At 34.9% G+C, this 19968-nt stretch overlaps 1 protein-coding gene across 3 annotated transcripts in view; it reads left to right on the plus strand.

The window, feature by feature from the left end:
* LCA5 (lebercilin LCA5) overlaps positions 1-19968 on the plus strand; it is a 147983-nt gene that overhangs the window by 95007 nt on the left and 33008 nt on the right. For all 3 annotated transcript variants that reach the window (XM_053904704.1, XM_019442712.2, XM_019442713.2), the window contains one exon: positions 503-1032. In XM_053904704.1, coding sequence (XP_053760679.1) covers positions 503-1032 — 530 coding nt within the window. The remainder of the gene's footprint in view (positions 1-502; positions 1033-19968) is intronic.

The raw sequence follows: 19968 nt of genomic DNA on the forward strand, positions 1-19968 counted from the left end.
GTTTATTAAACCATGCTAATGGTGATGATGACCATATTTGAATTCTGGCTTGCCATCTTATCTATAAAGTTGAAAACGGTAAAGCCTGATACTGGCATTAAAAAAAAATTTTTTTTCAATGTTTATTTTTGAGAGAGACAGAGTGCGAATGGGGGAGGGGCAGAGAGAGGGGGATACCACTCATACTGCCATATTTTAAAGCAGTGTAAAATAATTCCCTGTAAACTGTTGAGATATCATTTTGATAAGTCAGAATATTCTTGACCTTTCTTAAAAGGATTCTGAATGTTTCTTAATAAAAACATTAGTATATAAATATATGTATATTTATATACATTAACATTATATTAAGACCTCTAAAACCTGATACTTAAATTTTGTAAGGTCATTTTTTAAGGAACAATATAATTAAAGAATGTTATGGATCCACTTGTGTTAGAATGAATAAGTAATATTACATTGGTAGGGCTCTCACTTTACATTGTTACTGTTTCCTTTTTAGCCGCTAGGAAGCCAAGCCCTAAGGATCCACCAAACAGAAAGGGAGTCCGAGTGGGATTTCGCTCCCAGAGCCTCAATAGGGAGCCACTTCGGAAAGATACTGATCTTGTTACAAAACGGGTTCTTTCTGCAAGACTGCTAAAAATCAATGAATTGCAGAATGAAGTAACTGAACTCCAGGTCAAGTTAGCTGAGCTGCTAAAAGAAAATAAGGCTTTGAAAAGGCTTCAATACAGACAGGAGAAAGCCCTGAATAAGTTTGAAGATACGGAAAATGAAATCTCACAACTTATTGCTCATCATAACAATGAGATTACAGCACTCAAAGAACGCTTAAGAAAATCTCAAGAGAAAGAACGGGCAACTGAGAAAAGGGTGAAAGATACTGAAGGAGAACTATATAGGACAAAATTTTCCTTGCAGAAACTGAAAAAGATCTCTGAAGCTAGACACCTACCTGAACGAGATGATTTGGCAAAGAAACTGGTTTCCGCAGAGTTAAAATTAGATGACACCGAGAGAAGAATTAAGGTAAAACTTATACAGCTTTAATTGTGCTGTTTTGATATCGTTTTTCATTGGGTATTTAAGAGCATACTCTGTTAAGACTGCTTATTGAAATTCAGATTTGCTTAGAAATGAAACTATTTCTTTAATATTTTAAAAATTATCTTTCTGAGGAAGATTAGGAAAAAATTAAGATTGTATATTTAAGAGCAAGATACAAAAAATTTATACATTAATGGGAAGGTTAATGAATGAATGAGTTTAATTCCATGAATCTTAGTCATTTTGGGTAAGTACATCATTTGATTACCGGAGTGTTTCTCTAAAATTGAAAACAGTACACTGATAGCTGTAGTGTATAAAACTGACATTTGGGGCCATTGTGTAAGAAATGCCACAAGAAAAATACTTTGTTTTTATTTCTTTGAACATTTGTAAAAGACATTTTTGGCAGCAGAGCATATCCTTATCCCCCCAAATAGAAACTAACATGAGAGGTGGGTAGAAGAATGTTGAGTTACTAGCCTGAGAATACAGCAGAACGTTTATTTTTTTATTTTCATTTTTATATTTTTAAAGGGAGAGGGAGAGGGCGTGTGAGTGGGCAAGGGGCGGAGGGAGAGGGAGCATGAGTGGGAGAAGGGAAGAAGGGGAGAGGGAGAGAGAGAACCTGAAGCAGGCTCCATGCCCAGTTCTGAGTACATGCAGGGCTGGCTCGATCTTAAGACATGCAGTCATAACTTGAGCTGAAATCAAGAGTTGGATGCTTAACTGACCGAGCCACCCGGGCACCCAGAAAGGTATTTTTCTTGTGGCACCTGGGTAGCTCAATCGTGCCAAATTCTTGATTTTGGTTCAGGTCATGATCTCACAGTTTGTGGGATTGAGCCCACATTGAGCTCTGCACTGACAGAGTGGAGTCTGCTTGGGATTCTCTCTCTCCCTCTCTTTGCCCCTCCCCTGTGTGTATGCATGCATGCCTGCTTGCTCTCTCTTTAAATAAATAAACTTTAAAAAAAAAAAGTATTTTTCTTATAACAAGTTGGAAAAAGAGTACTATCCCATGATTGTTATACAGAGAATTTATATTAGATGCTAACTCATATGTATGTATATCATGTGCACATGATAAAATTACATAGAAGTAAATGCATATACAATATACACATGAATATGTGTGTGTGTGTGTGTGTGTGTGTGTGTGTGTGTGTGTGTGTGTATGTGTGTATCAAACAGAAGCCCTGAGTCAGGGCTTATTAAAACTGATGAGTAGTTTGGAAAGCCAAGGTAGGGGAAAAGTATGGGAATAATGCCTGCTGTGACAGCTCTCTGAGGAAGGGCAAGTCAGAACTACAAGTAAATTAGCTTCTGCAATGTATTAATTGGGTGTTTTTAATACAGGGTATGTTATTGTACTTCTTTGTATAGTATACCGTGTTCAATATACCAATGCTAAGCCCAGGAGCAGTGGCTTACTAATAGAGTGTACATCAGTGGTTAGAAAAAGTATCTAACTCGGGGCGCCTGGGTGGCGCAGTCGGTTAAGCGTCCGACTTCAGCCAGGTCACGATCTCACGGTCCGTGAGTTCGAGCCCCGCGTCAGGCTCTGGGCTGATGGCTCAGAGCCTGGAGCCTGTTTCCGATTCTGTGTCTCCCTCTCTCTCTGTCCCTCCCCCGTTCATGCTCTGTCTCTCTCTGTCCCAAAAATAAATAAACGTTGAAAAAAAAAAAATTAAAAAATAATAAAAATAAAAAAAAAAAAAAAGAAAAAGTATCTAACTTACTCTATAAAATTAGCAATTATTATCTTCTGCTTGAGTGCACAGAAGATACCATATTGTGTAGGCTTCACCAGTGATCAACCCAAACTGCAGAGCAAACATACGGAAACATTTTTTTTTTTTTTTTTTTTTAAGGGGCCGCTTACCTTGAGGTGGCTTGGAGGTAGGGGCTGAAAGCAATTCCTGTCACAAAAAACAACAAACATTTTAATTGTTTTTAAAGGGGAGTATAAAATGTGCCAAATCATAGGGTTTGAAATTGGGAACCAAGAGCACAGAATGCTAATAATGATAAAAAAAAACAAAAACCACCTCTGTGTATGTTTGTATAAAACTAGAGAGAACATGGCATTGCATTGTACACACATATACATACACACACATATGCTGTGGTTCTCTCTTACAACCAGTTATGAAGGAGGTTTATAGGGTGTTGGGGGAAAGAGGAGAAAGAAGGAAGAGAGGAAAAATAAATCTGTGGATTCTGAGTAGTAGATGGAGGTTAATTATGTGGCTGCCCACTTGGGAGCATGAAAATCAGTCATCTGTAATGATATCTTTGAAATACTTGTTAACTGTATAGGGTCCTCAATTTTTTTTTCTTGCTGGATTTTAAAAAGTGCTTTTAACTTTTTATTTTGAGATAATTATAGATTGATACGCAGTTGTATGAAAATTATATGTGGAGATCCTATATACCCTTCATCCAATTTCCCCAGCAGTAACATACTGCATAACTACAATATTGCAGCCAGGAAATTGGTTTTGATAGTGATACAATTCATCAACCTTACTCAGGTTTCATTAGTTTTGCATGAATTCATTTGTGTTTGTGTGTGTGTATATGTTTAGTTCTCTGCAGTTTTATCACTTGTGTAGATTTATGTGACCACCACCAGAATCAAGATGCAGAACAGTTCTATCACAAGGATCCTGCGCTACCAACTTTTATAGGCACAGCTACCTTCTTGCCTTCCTTCCACTCTAACCTGTGACATCCACTAATCTGTTCACTATTTCTTTAAATTTGTCATTTTAAGAATGATATATAAGTGGAATCATGTAGTATTTAAGCTTTTGAGATGAATAGATTTTTTTTTTTCCTAGAGCTCCATCCAAATTGTTGTATATATCAACAGTGTGTTCTTTTTTTATTCTTGAGTAGTATTCCATAGTATGGATGTACCACTGAGTGTTATGGTGTATCCCATTGGAGGACATTGGGGTTGTTTCCAGTTTTTAACTATTAACTAATAATGCCACTATGAGCATTCCTGTACAGTTTTTTGTGTAAACATAAATTTTCATTTCTCCGGGATCTGTGCCTGAAAGTGTACTTGATGGGTTGTATGATAAATACATTTTTGGTTTTGTAAGAAACACCATTCTCTTTTTAGAGTGGCAGTGTTATTTTACATTTGTACTAGCAATGTATATGTGATCCAGTTTCTCCACATCCTTGCCACCATTTGATGTTCTCGCTCTTTTATACTGTAGCCATTCCAATAGGTATATAGCGCTGTGTCGTGGTTTTAACTTGTATTATTCCTAATGGCTGATGGTGTATATCTTTTCATGTGCTTATTTGCCATCTATAGATTCTATTCATGTTCATATTTTTAGCCTATTTTTAAATTGGATTGTTGGTGCATTTACCATTGATTTTTGAATCTTTATATATTCTAGGTAATCTAGGTCCTTTGTCAGATGTGGGGCTTGCAAATATTTTCTCCCAGTCTGTAGGTTGTCTTTTCATCTTATTCACAGGGTCTTTCAGAGGGAAGGTTTTAAATCTTGTTGTAATCTAGTTTATTAGATTTTTCTTTAATGGATTGTACTTTGGTGTCAAATGTAAGAATTCCTTGCCTATTTCTATCACCCTTTGCCTGTAGCTCCAGAGATTTTTTACTGTGTTTCTATCCAAAAGTTTTATGGTTTTATGTTTTCTTTTCTTTTTTTTTTTTTTTTTTAATTTTTAACTTTTTTTTAGAGTTTATTTTGAGACACAGAGAATGAGTGGGGTAGGGGCAGAGAGAGAGGGAGAGAATCCCAAACAGTCTCCGCACTGTCAGCACAGAGCCCAGTGCGGGGCTCAGGCTTACAAACAGTGAAATCATGACCTGAGCCAAGATCAGGAGTCAGGCGCTTAACTGACTGAGCCATCCAGGCACCCCTATATTTTACTTTCAAGTTCATTTTGAGTTGATTTTTGTATAAGATGTGGGGTTTAGGTTGGGATTCTTTTTTTTTTTTTCTTTTTTTGCCTGTGGTACCCAGTTACTCTAGTACCATTTGTTGAAAAGACTATCCTTCTTCCTTTTAATTTGGCACCTTTGTCAAAAACCAGTTGGGGATATTTTTGTGGGTCTATTTCTGGATTCTGTAGTCTGTTGATCTATGTATGTATATGTCCCTCTGCCAATGTCAGACTTCTTCATTATAGGCGACATAGTAGGCCTTAACATCAGGTAGTGATTCCTCTTATGTTATGCTTTTTTTTTTTTTTTTTAAAGTTTGGCTATTTAACTATTCTGGGTCCTTTGCCTTTGCATATAAACTTTAGAATAAGCTTGTTTTTGTCTACAAACACCTTCTTGGGATTTTAATGGGAAATGCATTAAACATGGATCAATTTGTGTAGAATTGATATGTGGAAACTTTCTACTCTTGAACACAGTATATTCATTTATTTCATCATCATCATTCCCAGGATATAGATCCATACAGGTTTTTTTTGATTATACCTAAGTATTTATTTTCTTTAGAGCAATTGTAAATACTTTCAGTTCTTTCTAGATGAGGAAATTATGTTTGGACTTTTATTTTCAAATTTCAAAGCTTATTTTGTTGTAATAATTATTTTCACAAGGAGTTATGAATATTTTATGCACATGAAGGAAGAGCTTGGTTTTAGCAGTTTACTTTCAAATATTAGGAGTGTTGAGTTAATTAGCTGTAAGCCCCAAAGTTTGGTTGGGAGATACAAGCTACTTCATTTATATTGTGTTTGAAGTTCTATTGGAAATGACATTTAATATGTAATTATGAACCTACTATGCTCAAATCAGTCTTATTTCAGCTGTCATACCATACTGAAAATTATTTTCATTTTTTAAAAAATTTAAATCCAAGTTAGTTAACATATAGTGTAATAATGATTTCAGGAATAAAATTTAGTGATTCATCACTTACATATAACATCCAGTGCTCCTCTCAACAAGTGCCCTCCTTAATGCCCATTGCCCATTTAACCCATCCCCCCACCCAACACACTGCCAGCAACCCTCAGTTTATTCTCTGTATTTAGGAGTCTCTTATGATTTGCCTTCCTTTCTGTTTTTATCTTATTTTCCTTCCCTTCCCCTATGTTCATCTGTTGAGTTTCTCAAATTCCACGTATGAGTGAAATCATAAGATATCTTTCCCTGACTTATTTTGCTTAGCATAATACCCTTTAATTCCATCCACATTGTTGCAGATCGCAAGGTTTTATTCTTTTTCATCACGGAGTTGTATTCCATTGTATCTGTATATCACATCTTCTTTATCCATTCATCAGTCGATAGACATTTGGGCTCTTTCCATACTTTGGCTATTGCTGATAGCACTGCTACAAACATTGGGGTGCATGTGCCCCTTCAGGTCAGCATTTTTGTATTCTTTCGATAAATACCTAGTACTGCAGTTGCTGGGTTGTAGGGTAGTTCTATGTTTAACTTTCTGAGGAACCTCCATACTGTTTTCCAGAGTGGCTGCACCAGTTTGCATGCCCACCAGCAGTGCAAAAGGGTTCCTCTTTCTCCATATTCTTGCCAACATCTGTTGTTGCCTGAGTTGTTAACTTTAGTGATCCTCACAGGTATAAGGTAGTATCTCATTGTAGTTTTGATTTGTATTTGTATTTGATTTATATTTCCCTGATGATGAGTGATGTTGAGCGTTTTTTCATGTGTCACCTGGATGTCTTCTTTGGAAAAGTGTCTATTCATGTCTTTTGCCCATTTCTTGACTGGATTATTTGTTTTTTGAGTGTTGACTTGGATAAGTTCTTTATAGATTTTGGATACTAACCCTTTATCTGATATGTTATTTGTAAATATCTTCTCCCATTCTGTCAGTTGCCTTTTAGCTTTGCTGATTGTTTCTTTTGCTGTGCAGAAGCTTCTTATCTTGATGAGGTCCCAGTAGTTCATTTTTTGCTTTTGTTTCCCTTGCCTCGAGAGACATGTCAAGTAAGAAGTTGCTGCGGCCAAGAAAAAAGAGGTTGTTGCATGTTTTCTCCTCTAGGATTTTGATGGCTTCCTGTCTTACGTTTAGGTCTTTCATCCATTTTGAGTTTATTTTTGTGTATGGTGTAAGAAAGTGGTCCAGCTTCATTATTCTGCATGTTGCTGTTCAGTTTTCTCACCACCATTGCTGAAAAGACCGTCTTTTTTCCATTGGATATTCTTTTCTGCTTTGTCAAAGATCAGTTGGCCATATTTGTGGGTCCGTTTCTGGGTTCTCTGTTCTGTTCCATTGATCTATGTGTCTGTTTTTGTGCCAGTACCGTACTGTCTTGATGACTGCAGCTTTGTAATGCAGCTTGAAGTCAGGAATTGTGATGCCTCCACCTTTGGATTTCTTTTTTAACATTACTTTGACTATTTGGGTTTTTTTCTGGTTCCATACAAATTTTAGAATTGTTTGTTCTAGTTCTGTGAAAAATGCTGTTGTTATTTTGATAGGGATAGAATTGAATATGTAGATTGCTTTGGGTAGTATCGACATTTTAACAATATTTGTTCTTCCAATCCATGAGCATGAAATGTTTTTCCTTTTTTTGTGTGTCTTCTTCAGTTTCTTTCATAAGCTTTCTATAGTTTTCAGTGTACAGATCTTTCACCTCTTTGGTTAGGTTATTCCTTAGGCATTTTATGGGTTTTAGTGCAATTGTAGATGGGATTAATTCCTTGACTTCTCTTTCTGTTGCTTCATTATTGCTGTATAGAAATGCAACTGATTTCTGTACATTGATTTTGTATCCTGCTACTTGGCTGAATTCATGAGTCCGTTTTAGCAGGTTTTTGGTGGAGTCTTTTGGATTTTCCATGTAGATATCATGTTGTCTACGAAGAGTGAAAGTTTGACTTCCTCCTTGCTGATTTGGATGCCTTTTATTTTTGTTGCCTGATTACTGAGGCTACGACTTCCAACACTATGTTGAATTACAGTGGTGAGAGTGGACATCTCTGTCATGTTCCTGACCTTAGGGGAAAAGCTCTCATCCTGATTGAGGATGATATTGGCTGTGGGTCTTTTGTATATGGTCTTTATGATTGTGAATTATGTTTCTTCTATCCCTACTTTCTTGAGGGTTTTTATCAAAAAGGATGCTATAATTTGTTAAATGCTTTGTTTGCGTCTATTGAGAGGATCATGTGGTTGTTATTCTTTCTTTTATTAATGTGATGTATCACATTGATTGATTTGCAGATATTAAACCAGCCCTGCATTCCAGGAATAAATCCCACTTGGTCATAGTGAATAATTCTTTTAATGTATTGTTGGATCCAGTTGGCTAGTGTTTTGTTGAGAATTTTTGCATCCATGTTCATCAGGGAGATTGGTCTGTACTTCTTTTTAGTGGGGTCTTTGGCTTTGGAATCAAGGTAGTGCTGGTCTCATAGAATGAGTTTGGAAGTTTTTCTTCCATTTCTATTTTTTTGGAATAGCTTCAAAAGAATAGGTGTTAACTCTTCGTTAAATGTTTGGTAGAATTCCCCTGGAAAGCCGTCTGGCCTTGGACTCTTGTTTGTTGGGGGATTTTTGATTACTGATTCAATTCTTTACTGGTTATGGATCTGTTCAAATTTTCTATTTCTTCCTGTTTCAGTTTTGGTAGTGTATGTGTTTCTAGGAATTTGCCCATTTCTTCCAGATTGCCCAATTTGTTGGCATAAAATTGCTCATAAGATTCTCTTATTATTGTTTGTATTTCTGTGGTGTTGGTTGCAATCTCTCCTCTTTCATTTGTGATTTTATTTATTTGGATCCTTTCCTTTTTCTTTTGATCAATCTGGGTAGGGGCTTATCAATTTTGTTAATTCTTTCAAAGAACCAGTTTTCATTGATCTGTTCTATTGTTTTTTTTTTTATTTCAGTATCATTGATTTCTGCTCTAATCTTTATTATTTTCCTTCTTTTCCTGGCTTTATGCTTTATTTGCTTTCTTTTCTAGCTTTTTTAGGTGTAAGGGTAGGTTGTATATTTGATACCTTTTTCCTTCTTTAGGAATCCCTGGATGCTACATACTTCCCTTTTGTGACTGCCTTTGCTGCATCCCAAAGGTTTTGGACTGTCATGTTTTCATTTTCATTGGCTTCCATGTACTTTTTCCTTTTCTCTTTAATTTCTTGGTTAACCCATTCATTCTTTAATAGGATGTTCTTTAATCTCCAAGTATTGGCAGTCTTTCCAAATTTTTTCTTGTGGTTGATTTCAAGTTTCATAGCATTGTGGTCTGAAAATATGCAAGGTATGATCTTGCTCTTTTTGTACTTGAGGGCTGATTTGTGATCCAGTATGTGATCTATTGTGGAGAATGTTCCAGTGCACTTGAGAAAAATGTGTATTCTGCTTTAGGATGAAATGTTCTGAATACATCTGTTATTGTTTCCTTGTTGGTTTTTTGCTTATATGATCTGTCCATTGCTGTACGTGGGGTGTTGAAGTTTTCTCCTGGTACAGTATTATTATCAATGGGTTTCTTTATGTTTGTGATTTATTGATGTATGTATTTGGGTGCCTCCACATTGGGGCATAACTATTTATAATTGCTAGATCCTCTTGGTGTATAGACCCCTTAATTATGACATAATGCCCTTCTTCATCTGTTACAGTCTTTATTTTAAAATCTAGTTTGTCTGGTATAAGCATGGTCACTCCAGCTTCTTTTGATGACCATTAGCATGATAGATGTTTCTCCATCCCCTTACTTTCAATCTGTAGGTGTCTTTAGGTCTAAAATGAGTCTCTTGTAAGCAGCATATAGATGGGTCTTATTTTCTTATCCATTCTGATACCCTAGGTCTTTTGATTGGAGCATTTAGTACATTAACATTTAGAGTGAGTACTGACATACTAACTCTTTTCTAAATGGAGAAGCCTCTGCAGCCCACCTGAGGCTAATTCCTACCTTTTCATACTTCCTAAAGCCTTTGGCCCAATTTGTAATTATATTTTCCGTAATCTCAGTGATCAATCCAGAATTTGAAATCTGTACTCGTGAGTTTCTTGATTTACTATGAAAATTAGCTTTTGTTTTTGTGCCTCATACATTTATTCATACTTTATTACTTTATCCAACACAAGGTTAATCTTTTTTCTTCAAACTCAATAGGTTATAGTCAGTACCACTAATTGGGTAAAAGAGACCTCAAGGAGCTCAATTGTGGTGTTTCATTTTACATAACTAAAACCCAGGAAAGTCCTGAGTATCCCTTGAAATTGCAGTGAAATAGTAGTGCTATCTTTAAGGTCTGTGCTACTGTTTCTTAAGAATGACTGTATGGTGTTTTTTGTTTCATTTGGTGTAGCTTTTTTTATGTTCCTTAGGCTGGAACTCATGGCAGGCAGGTTTGTTTATTTGTTTAGTGATTGTCTCATTCCAGGAAGGATTTCGGGCCATGATTCTTACTCCCTTTTGACTTATATTTTCTTTTTAGAGGACAGGACAAAAAGCATTTTCCAAGTTACCTATAAATAATTTAGCTGTGGAAAAACATCCCTCTGACTATCATCCTCTCTCTACGTTGGGTGCAGGCTTGTTTTGTTAGTTGATGGAACTGAGAGAATGCACAGAGTCCCCATGATTTAGGAGCATGGTAGTTTAGAAGTAGATACATGTTTAGGGAGACAAATAACCAAAGGTATGAGTGGAGACAACCACCCATGACCTCTATTTTTTCCCTTGTGTGATATGGTCTGCCCCAAAATGGACCATATACCAGGGATGAAGAACTGCTTGATATGGTTAAACTTGTTTAATTCAGTACAAAGGGGCAGACAGGTAAATCAGACTACATATTTATTTCTTCATTTATGGTTGGCTTTATACCATCATTTTGGCTTTTACTTCAGTTAATTTACTGAATAGAGTTGTTCAGTAGTAGCCCCATTTTAATATATTAACTTAAATATTAAGTTATATGTAATATTTAATAGTTAAATAAAACTGCAGCAAAGTATAAAAAAGCTGCAAAAAATATAAAAGTGTGCTTTTATAGCAGAAAAACATTTTTAGTTATATAATGCAGTGATTCCCAGTTTGTGGTCTGAAGACCTGTTGATATGTTTAAACATTACAGACCCCCCTTCCCCAGGAGCTTTTGTTTATGTGGGTATATCAGAAATGAAAACTGAGAACATTTAACTATATTTCTTAATTTATTTAAAAATAAACGACTACGTGTTATAATATTTTTTAATGAAAAATATTGTATTTTCTAAACAAAAAATGAGAGAAGAGTGGCATTGTTTTCTATATTTGCAGTTTTATTCAATGTCAGGCTTAATATAGAGGACACCTGCATACTCAAAGCTGCTTCTGCATTCAGTCTGTTGCTGTATGTTATTATGGTTGATAGATGTTTAAAAAATGCAGCCTCACACAAATGTCTATAGGAGTTAGAAAATGGAAGAACATTTTAGAAGCCTTTTCAGATAGATAGATAGGCCTCTTTGATACTAGATCAAAACATAGTAAGTGGTGTTTCTTATAGGTTTGTTGCAGAGTGGAATCTGAAGCCATGGATCAGTGAACTTTTTGTACTCTGTCATATCACTTTTGTATTTGTTCATTGTATTAGGTAGATTTTCTAAATGCTGACCATTTTCTTTATATATTGTCACATATTATATATATAGCCTTTGGAAAATTCTAACATATATTCATGATGATGAGTGAAAACAGCAAATAATATTTCATTATAAAAGGGTTCTGAACTTGCAGACTCCTGAAAGTGTCTAAGGGACCTTTAGGTGATCCCTGCACCTCTCGTTGAGAATCACTGATTTAACATAAATAGTTCTTTATTAGCAAGTTCATTTGTGATTACCCCCAAATGCAGTTTCTTTTGATGACTGCCAACCTGCATCCACCATGGCTTACGAGGCCTGCAGCTGGCCTCCAGTAGCAGCTGAAGGTAAAGGCACTAATTCTGTCCCCATTCCTCATTAGAAACACAGAGCTCTGGTTGCATTCCTCGTCTAAGGGTACAGTAGCATACGGTCATAGGGAAGACCAATAAAGCAAATACCATGAGTTGTAACTATCTTAAGAATCCTTAGTCATTAAATAAGAAAATTATCTACAAAGTTATGAAAAGATCATAAATGTAATACCATATTCATGCTATTAAAAGGATACCAGTAAACTGTAGGGTGTACACTTAATACATTAAAAAAATCCAACCGTGTTTTAGTATTGAATTGGCACAGAGTAAACTAAATAAATTACCTTGTTAGAAAAACATTATTAACAAGGCTTTCTCTCCCTTTTTAGAAATTTTTAAAGATTTGGGGGAGTGATTTGAGTAGCTTGAGTATCATACAGCTATGAAAGGAGGTTTGAATACTCTTCTTTTTCTTTTGATAGATTTTCCTGTTAGAGACTAGCATTCAAATTCCCTTGACCCTAGAGCTGCCCTCGAGTGGGTATTTGTTTCTCCGTGATACAAACATAGCCCTCCAGTGTAAACCATTTTCAAAAATAAGAATTGATTCATCATTATCTTCTCTTACGCTTCCTAGTTTATTCAGAACCAGAATGGAACTGTCTAGTATTGGGTCCTTTTCCTGCATCTTTCCCTGCCATACCTTACTCTTGTGTCTAGGTATCTGCTCTAAGCATTTTCTGTCCTTTCACCCTTCAGAAACCGAAAGCCAGAACGCCCCTCGTTGCCTCACTTACTTGGTCTGTATTATTTCTTAAAAAATGAAACTAATTAGCACATTTGGAGGTCAAACCGAGAAATCAGTTTTGTTTTTGTCCCACTCTGACTTAGTGCAGGTCCCTTAATTGACAGGTTTCAGTTGTTTCATCTGAGGAGTGAAATGGAATGATTTGAGCCGCCTTTTGTTTCTGAAACCTGATGAGTATAAATCATGTTTTCAAATCTTTTATGGGCCAAAAGTGTTTTTAGCGTGGTAAACCATATTTATTAAAAAATAATGAAGTCCTTATTATGTCTGTTGAATATTGGGAAAATGAAAGATTTTTAATGTTAAAAAAAGGAACTGCTTGTAAAATATAATAGCATTTGTTGAGATCTTACTAATTTTTATTGTATAATTATTCAAGGAATTGGCTAGCTTTTGTTATATTGTTAACAAATATTTTTACCAATTTTGGTGGGAGTGTATTTACAATGAAATTATGGGATCTGTGATTCAAGGGTAAAAGTTTAATACTCTTTATCCAGAGAATAAATTTTACAGGATCCTTTCAAACTATCCATTTAGTTAGAACAATTGTTATAGCAATTTTATGTTAATGTTTAAATTAAAATAATGTTTCTGTTGAAAAGTAATACAAGCATTACAAAAGTCCTAAAAATTCAAATAATACAGAGAAGTAGACAACGAAACATCACTATCCTTTCTGTTATCCTTGTAGACTCCTTTCCAAGAAATAATCACTGTTAAGAAATCATCTCAACAGGTACAAGTTCAGGGCACCTGGGTGGCTCAGTCGGTTGAGCGTCCGACTTTGGCTCAGGTCACGATCTCACAGCTCGTGAGTTCGAGCCCCGCATCAGGCTCTGTACTGACAGCTCAGAGCCTGGAGCCTGCTTCTGCTTCTGTGTCTCCCTCTCTCTCTCCCCCTAACCCACTCGCATTCTGTCTCTGTCTCTGTCAAAAATAAATAAACATTAAAAAAAAAATTAAAAAAAACATGTACAAGTTCATAAAGATCCTTTTTTTATTCACTAACTATAATGGGAGTGTACCATGCACACTGCTTAGTATGTTGTTTTTACTGAAACATATTTTGGTACTCTTTACATGTTACATGTTATTGTGTGCATACATACAAGATTATATGTATATCTATATATATATACACACACACATATATATATGTATATATATAAACTCACAGCATGAATAAAATCTGCCTCATTCTTTTTTTAAATTTTCCAGGTATATTGAGATATAATTGACATACAACACTGTATAAATTTAAGGTGTACAGCATAGTGGTTTCCGTATATTGTGAAATGATTATCATAATAAGTTTAGTAAGCATCCATCATCTTATATACAGTCAGTAAAAAGAGAAATCAAAAAAAGAAAAATAAATGTTTTTTTCCCTGTCATGAGAACTCCTGGGATTTACTCTTGTAACAACTTTCATATATGTCATATAGCAGTGTTAATTATAGTCACCCTGTTGTACATTACATCTCTAGTATTTATTTATTTATCTCATACCTGGAAGCTTATGCCTTTTGACCATCTTTCTCCAATTCTCCCTCCCCCCATTTTCCTCCTGGTAACTCCAAGTGTGATTGCTTTTTCTAGGAATTTTCTTTTTGGTTAAATATGCCACATGTAGGTGAGATCATACAATAATTGTCTCTTTATGACTTATTTTACTTAGCATAATGCTTTAAAGGTCCATCCATGCTGTCCCAAATGGAAGGATTTTCTCATTTTTTATAGCTGAATAATATTCCATTGTATGTGTGTATACACCACATCTTTATCCATTCATCCATTGATGGACACTTAGGAAGTTTTCATGTCTTAGCTATTATAAATAATGTTGCTATGAACATGGGGACACAGATATCTTTTAGAGTTAGTATTTTTGTTTCCTTTGGATATATTCTCAAAAGTGGAATTGCTGGACCATAGGTTCAGTGTAATTTTAGTTTTTTAAAGGATCCTTCATACTGTTTTCTGTATTGGCTGTACTAGTTTACAGTCCTACCAACTGCATAAGGGTTTCCTTTTCTTCACATCCTTACAAGCATTTGTTATCTCTTGTCTTTTTGATTATGGCCACTCTTATAGGCCTGAGGTAATATCTCATTGTGGTTTTGATTTGCATTTCCCTAATGACTGGTGCTGTTGAGCATCTTTCACATATCTGTTGGCCTTTCATATATCTTCTTTGGAAGACATTTGGAAAATGTCTATTCAGGTCTGCCCATTTTTAAGTGGACTTTCTTTTGCTATTGAGTTGTAGGAATTTAGGAGTTCTTTATATATTTTGGATTTTAACCCCTTATCTGATAGGTGGCTTGCAAATATTTTTTCCCATTCAGTATGTTGTCTTTTTAATTTGTTGATGGTTTCTTTTACTGTGCAGAAACTTTTTAGTTTGGTGTGCTCTCTTCTTGTATATTTTTTATTTTGTTGCTTGTGCTTTTGTGTTCTGTCCAAAAAATCATCACCGTGATCCATGTCTTAGAGCTTTTTTCCTTTGTTATAGGAGTTTCATCTTTTCCGGTCTTATGCCTAAGTCTTTAATCCACCTTGAGTTAATATTTAAGAGTAGTGTAAGTTAGAGGTCTAGTTTCATTCTCTTACATGTGAATATCCAACTTCCCGAGACCATTTATTGAAAAGACTGCTTTTCTCCTTTAAGTATTTTTGGCTCTCTTGTCAAATATTAGCTGACCATAAATACTTGGATTTATTTCCAGGTTCTCATTTCTGCTCCACTGATCTCTTTGTTTTTATACCAGTACCATACTGTTTTGATTACTGTAGCTTTATAGTATAGCTTGAAATAAGGAAGTGTGATGCCTCCTGCTTTGTTACTCTTTTTCAGGAGCACTTGGCTATTCAGGGTCTTTGTGGTGCCATGCAAGTTTTAGGATTTTTTTTCTATTCCTTTAAGGAATGCCATTGGGATTTGATAGTGATTGCATTGAATTTATAGATAGCTCTGGTGGTATGGACATTTTAACAATACTATTAATTCTTCCCTTCTATGAACACAAGTTACCTTTTTCCATTTATTTGTGCCCTCTTTGATATCTTTTGACAGTGTCTTGTATTTTTCAGAGTAGAGATCTTTCTTCTCCTTCGTTAAGTTTAATCCTAAGTATTTTATTGTTTTGGTGCTATTATAAATGGGATTGTTTTCTTTCTTTTTCACATAATTTATTGTTAGTGTACAGAAACATTACTGATATTTGTAGATTAATTTTGTATCATTCTAACAGTTTTTTGGTTGAGTCTTTAGGATTATTTTTTATATATAAATTCATGTCATCTCAAATAGAGACAATTTTGCTTTTTCTCCCCAATTCTGATGCCTTAAAAATTTTTTTTAACCTGTTTGCTATAGGTAGGCCTTCTATTAAATAGGAATGGTGAGTGAGTACCTTTGTCTTGTTTCTGAAAGGAAAAGCTAAAGCTTTCAGCCTTTCACTATTGAGTATGGTATTAGCTATGGCCAACATATATGGCCTTTATTATGTTGAGGTATGTTCCTTCTATACCTAATTTGTTAAGAGTTTTAATTATGAACATTTGTTGATAATACAATTTGAATATGAATTACGAATATTTGTTGATAAAACATTTTTGTCAAATGCTTTTTCTGTATCTATTGAAATGATTATATGATTTTTTTCTTTCATTTTATTAATGTGTGTATCACATTGTTGATTTCTATATGTTGAACTATCCTTGCTTGCATTCCAAGTATAAATCCCACTTGATCATGGCAAATGATTCTTTGAAACGGCTGCTAAATTTGATTTGCTAGTATTTTATTGAGAATTTTTACATCTGTTTTCACCAGGGATATTGTATTTTTTTTTTTTTTTTCTTCTGATAGTGTCCTTTTCTGGCTTTGGTATCAGAGTGATACATGCCTTGTAAAATGAGTTTGAGAGTATTCCCTTCTCTTCAGTTGTTGAAAAAGTTTGAGAAGGATTGGCATTAATCCTTCTTCAGATGTTTGGTAAAGTTCACCAGTGAAGCCATCGGGTTCTGGGCTTTTCTTTGTTGGGAGATTTTTGATTACTGGATCAATCTCCTTACTAGTGATTCATCTCTTCAGACTATTTCTTCCTGATTTAGTCTTGGTAGGTTGTATGTTTCTAAAAATTTTTCCATTTCCTGTGGTTGTTGAGTTTATTGGTGTATAGTTATTCATAGTAGCCTCATGATTCTTTATATGCCTGTGTTATCAATTGTAATGTCTCCCTTTCAGTTATAGTTTTGTTGATTTGAGTCTTCTCTGTTTTTTCCTTTGTTAACTTTAGGTTCAGTTTGTTCTCATTACAGTTCCTTAAGATGTAGATTTGGGTTGTTTATTTGGCATGATTTTGCTTCTTACTGTAGGCATTTATTGCTGTGAACATCACTCTTAGAACTACCTTTACTGGATCCCATAAGTTAAGGTATGTTATGTTTCCATTTTTGTTTGTCTAAGATACTTTTAAAATTTCCCCTTTATTTTTCTTTGCTATACTGGTTATTCAAGAATGTTAATTTCCATGTATTTTTGAATTTTCCAGTTTTCCTCTTGTTAATGATTTCTAGTTTTATACCATTGTGGCTAGAGAAAATACATGGTATGAGTTTAATCTTCTTGAATTTGCTAAGGATGTTTTGTGGCCTAACATGTAGTTTATCATGGAAAATGTTCCATTTTCACTTGAGAAGAATGTGTATTCTATTGTTGGATATGCATACGTTAGGCCTGTTTGGTCTATAGTTTTCAAATCTCTTCTTTCTGTATTAATTCTCTGTCTAGATGTTCTATCGATTGTCGAGAGTGGGTTATTAAAGTCTCCAACTGTTATTTGGTATTGCTGTTTATTTTTCCTTTTAGTTCTGTTGGTTTTTACTTTATGTATTTACGTACTCTGATCCTGGGTGCATAAATATTTACAATTATTATATCCTCTTGATGCATTGGCCCCATTATCATTATATAATAATCACCTTTGTCTCTTTTTACATTTGTTAGTTTAAAGTATCTTTTGTCTATAGCTGCCACCGTTTTTTTTTTTCTTTTTTCTTTTTTTTTTGGATATCATTTATTTGAATGACTTTCCATCCCTTCTTTCAGTCTTTGTGTGCCTTTAAGGCTATAGTTGGGTCTCTTGTCTCCCATCCAAGTAGTAACCAGGCCCCACCCTGCTTAGCATCTGAGATCAGATGAGATGGGGCGCTTTCAGGGTGATATGGCCATAGACTGGGTCTCTTGTAAGCAGCATATCAATGGATTAAAAAAATTTTTTTTTAAATGTTTTTATTTATTTTTGAGAGACAGAGACAGAGCATGAGTGGGGGTGGGGAGGCAGAGAGAGAGGGAGACACAGAATCTGAAGCAGGCTCCAGGCTCTGAGCTGTCAGCACAGAGCCTGAAGTGGGGCTTGAACCCACGAACTGCAAGATCATGACCTGAGCCAAAGTCAGACGCTTAACAGACTGAGCCACCCAGGCGCCCCGGATTTTTTTTTTTTTTTTAAAGCATTCCACCATCATTTCTATATCTTTTGATTGGTGAACTTAATCCATTTATACTTAAAGAAATTATTGATAAGTAACAACGTACTAGTGCCATTTTGTTAATCATTTTCTGGTTCTATGGATCTCTTGTTCCTTGTTTGTGATCCTGTTGTCTTTTTTGTGTGTTTTGATGTCTCGTGTTGTCAGTATGCTTTGACTTCTTTATCATATTCTTTTGTGTAATTACTACAGATTTTTTCCTTGTTTATCATATTTTATTTACACATCAAATATCTTTAAACTATAACCCTCTATTTTAAACTAATAAGTTAACTTCAATAGAATTCCTAAGCTTTACACTTTTACTTCTCTTTCCCCTCATATTTTAGGTTAATGTTACAATTTACCTATTATTTAATATTGTATAACTAATAAGATTACTGTAGTTATGGTTATTTTTACTGTATTTTTAAAAACTTTTAATCTAGAGTTGTAGTTGAATTATGCATTGAAATTACCATATGACAGGATCCAACTTTGACTCTGTATTTACCATTACCAGTGAATTTTACTCTGCCTTCTTATGTTTTTATGATATTAACTAGTGTTCTCTTATTCCCACTCAACTCCCTTCAGCATTTTCTATAAGACAGGTGTAACGGTGATGAATTCCCTCAGGTCTTATTTGTTAGGGGGAGTCTTTATTTCTCCATTGCCTAAGGACAGCTTTGCCAGGTAGCATTCTTGGTTGATGGGGTTTTTTCCTGGAATATTTTGAATATGTCATCCCATTCTTTTCTGGCCTGAAAAGTTTCTGTTGAGAAATCCAAAGATTATCTTATGGGCGTTCCTTTGCGTGTAATTTCTTCCTTTTCTCTTGATGTTTTTAAACTGCTGTCTTTGACTTTGTACAATTTTATTATAGCATGTCTTGATGTAGTTTTATTTGGGTTCAAGCTATTTGGGGTCCTTTGGGCTTCTTGAAACAGATCCCTCCTGCTTCATTCTCTTTGAAGGTGGTATATTCTTCCATTGTGTAGAAACATTATAATACGTTCAACCTCTTCCCTTACTAACATATATGTTAGGAACTTGTTTTGATAGTGTAATTATACATGGCAGTGAACTTAAGTCTTTGCATGCATATGTAAGTATACTAATGGAAATTCCTGGAAGTGGAAATCTCTGGATCAGTAAAGCATTTTCAAATCACTTTTGGTTATTTGTTAATACAAGGAATCTAAAAAATGCTACTGGATAATAGTTTTTCTTATGGTAATCAAGTTACGATCTTTTATGATTAAATTGGCTTTCCTTATGATATCATTCAAGAAGATTTTTATTTTATTTTTATTTTTTTAAATGTTTGTATTCATTTTTTAGAGACAGAGAGAGACAGAGTAAAATCAGGGGGAGGGACCAAGAGATAGAGGGAGACACAGAATCTGAAGTAGGCTGCAGCCTCCGAGCTGTCAGCAGAGAGCTGGACACGGGGCTCGAACTCACTAACCACGAGATCATGACCTGAGCTGAAGTCAGTCACTTAACCGACTGAGCCACCCAGGCGCCCCAGAAGATTTTTAAAAACACGTATTTTTATGAAAGCATCTTTAATATGGAAACATTGATGAGTTGTGCCAACTTGTCAGAAATTATTGGCTCAAAATTTAAGACCAAATAAAAAGTTATTTATATTTAATTATGCTGTTGACGA

This window comes from Panthera pardus, unplaced genomic scaffold, assembly GCF_024362965.1.
Source record: "Panthera pardus isolate Hobbes unplaced genomic scaffold, ASM2436296v1 HiC_scaffold_17, whole genome shotgun sequence".
NCBI lineage: Eukaryota > Metazoa > Chordata > Mammalia > Carnivora > Felidae > Panthera > Panthera pardus.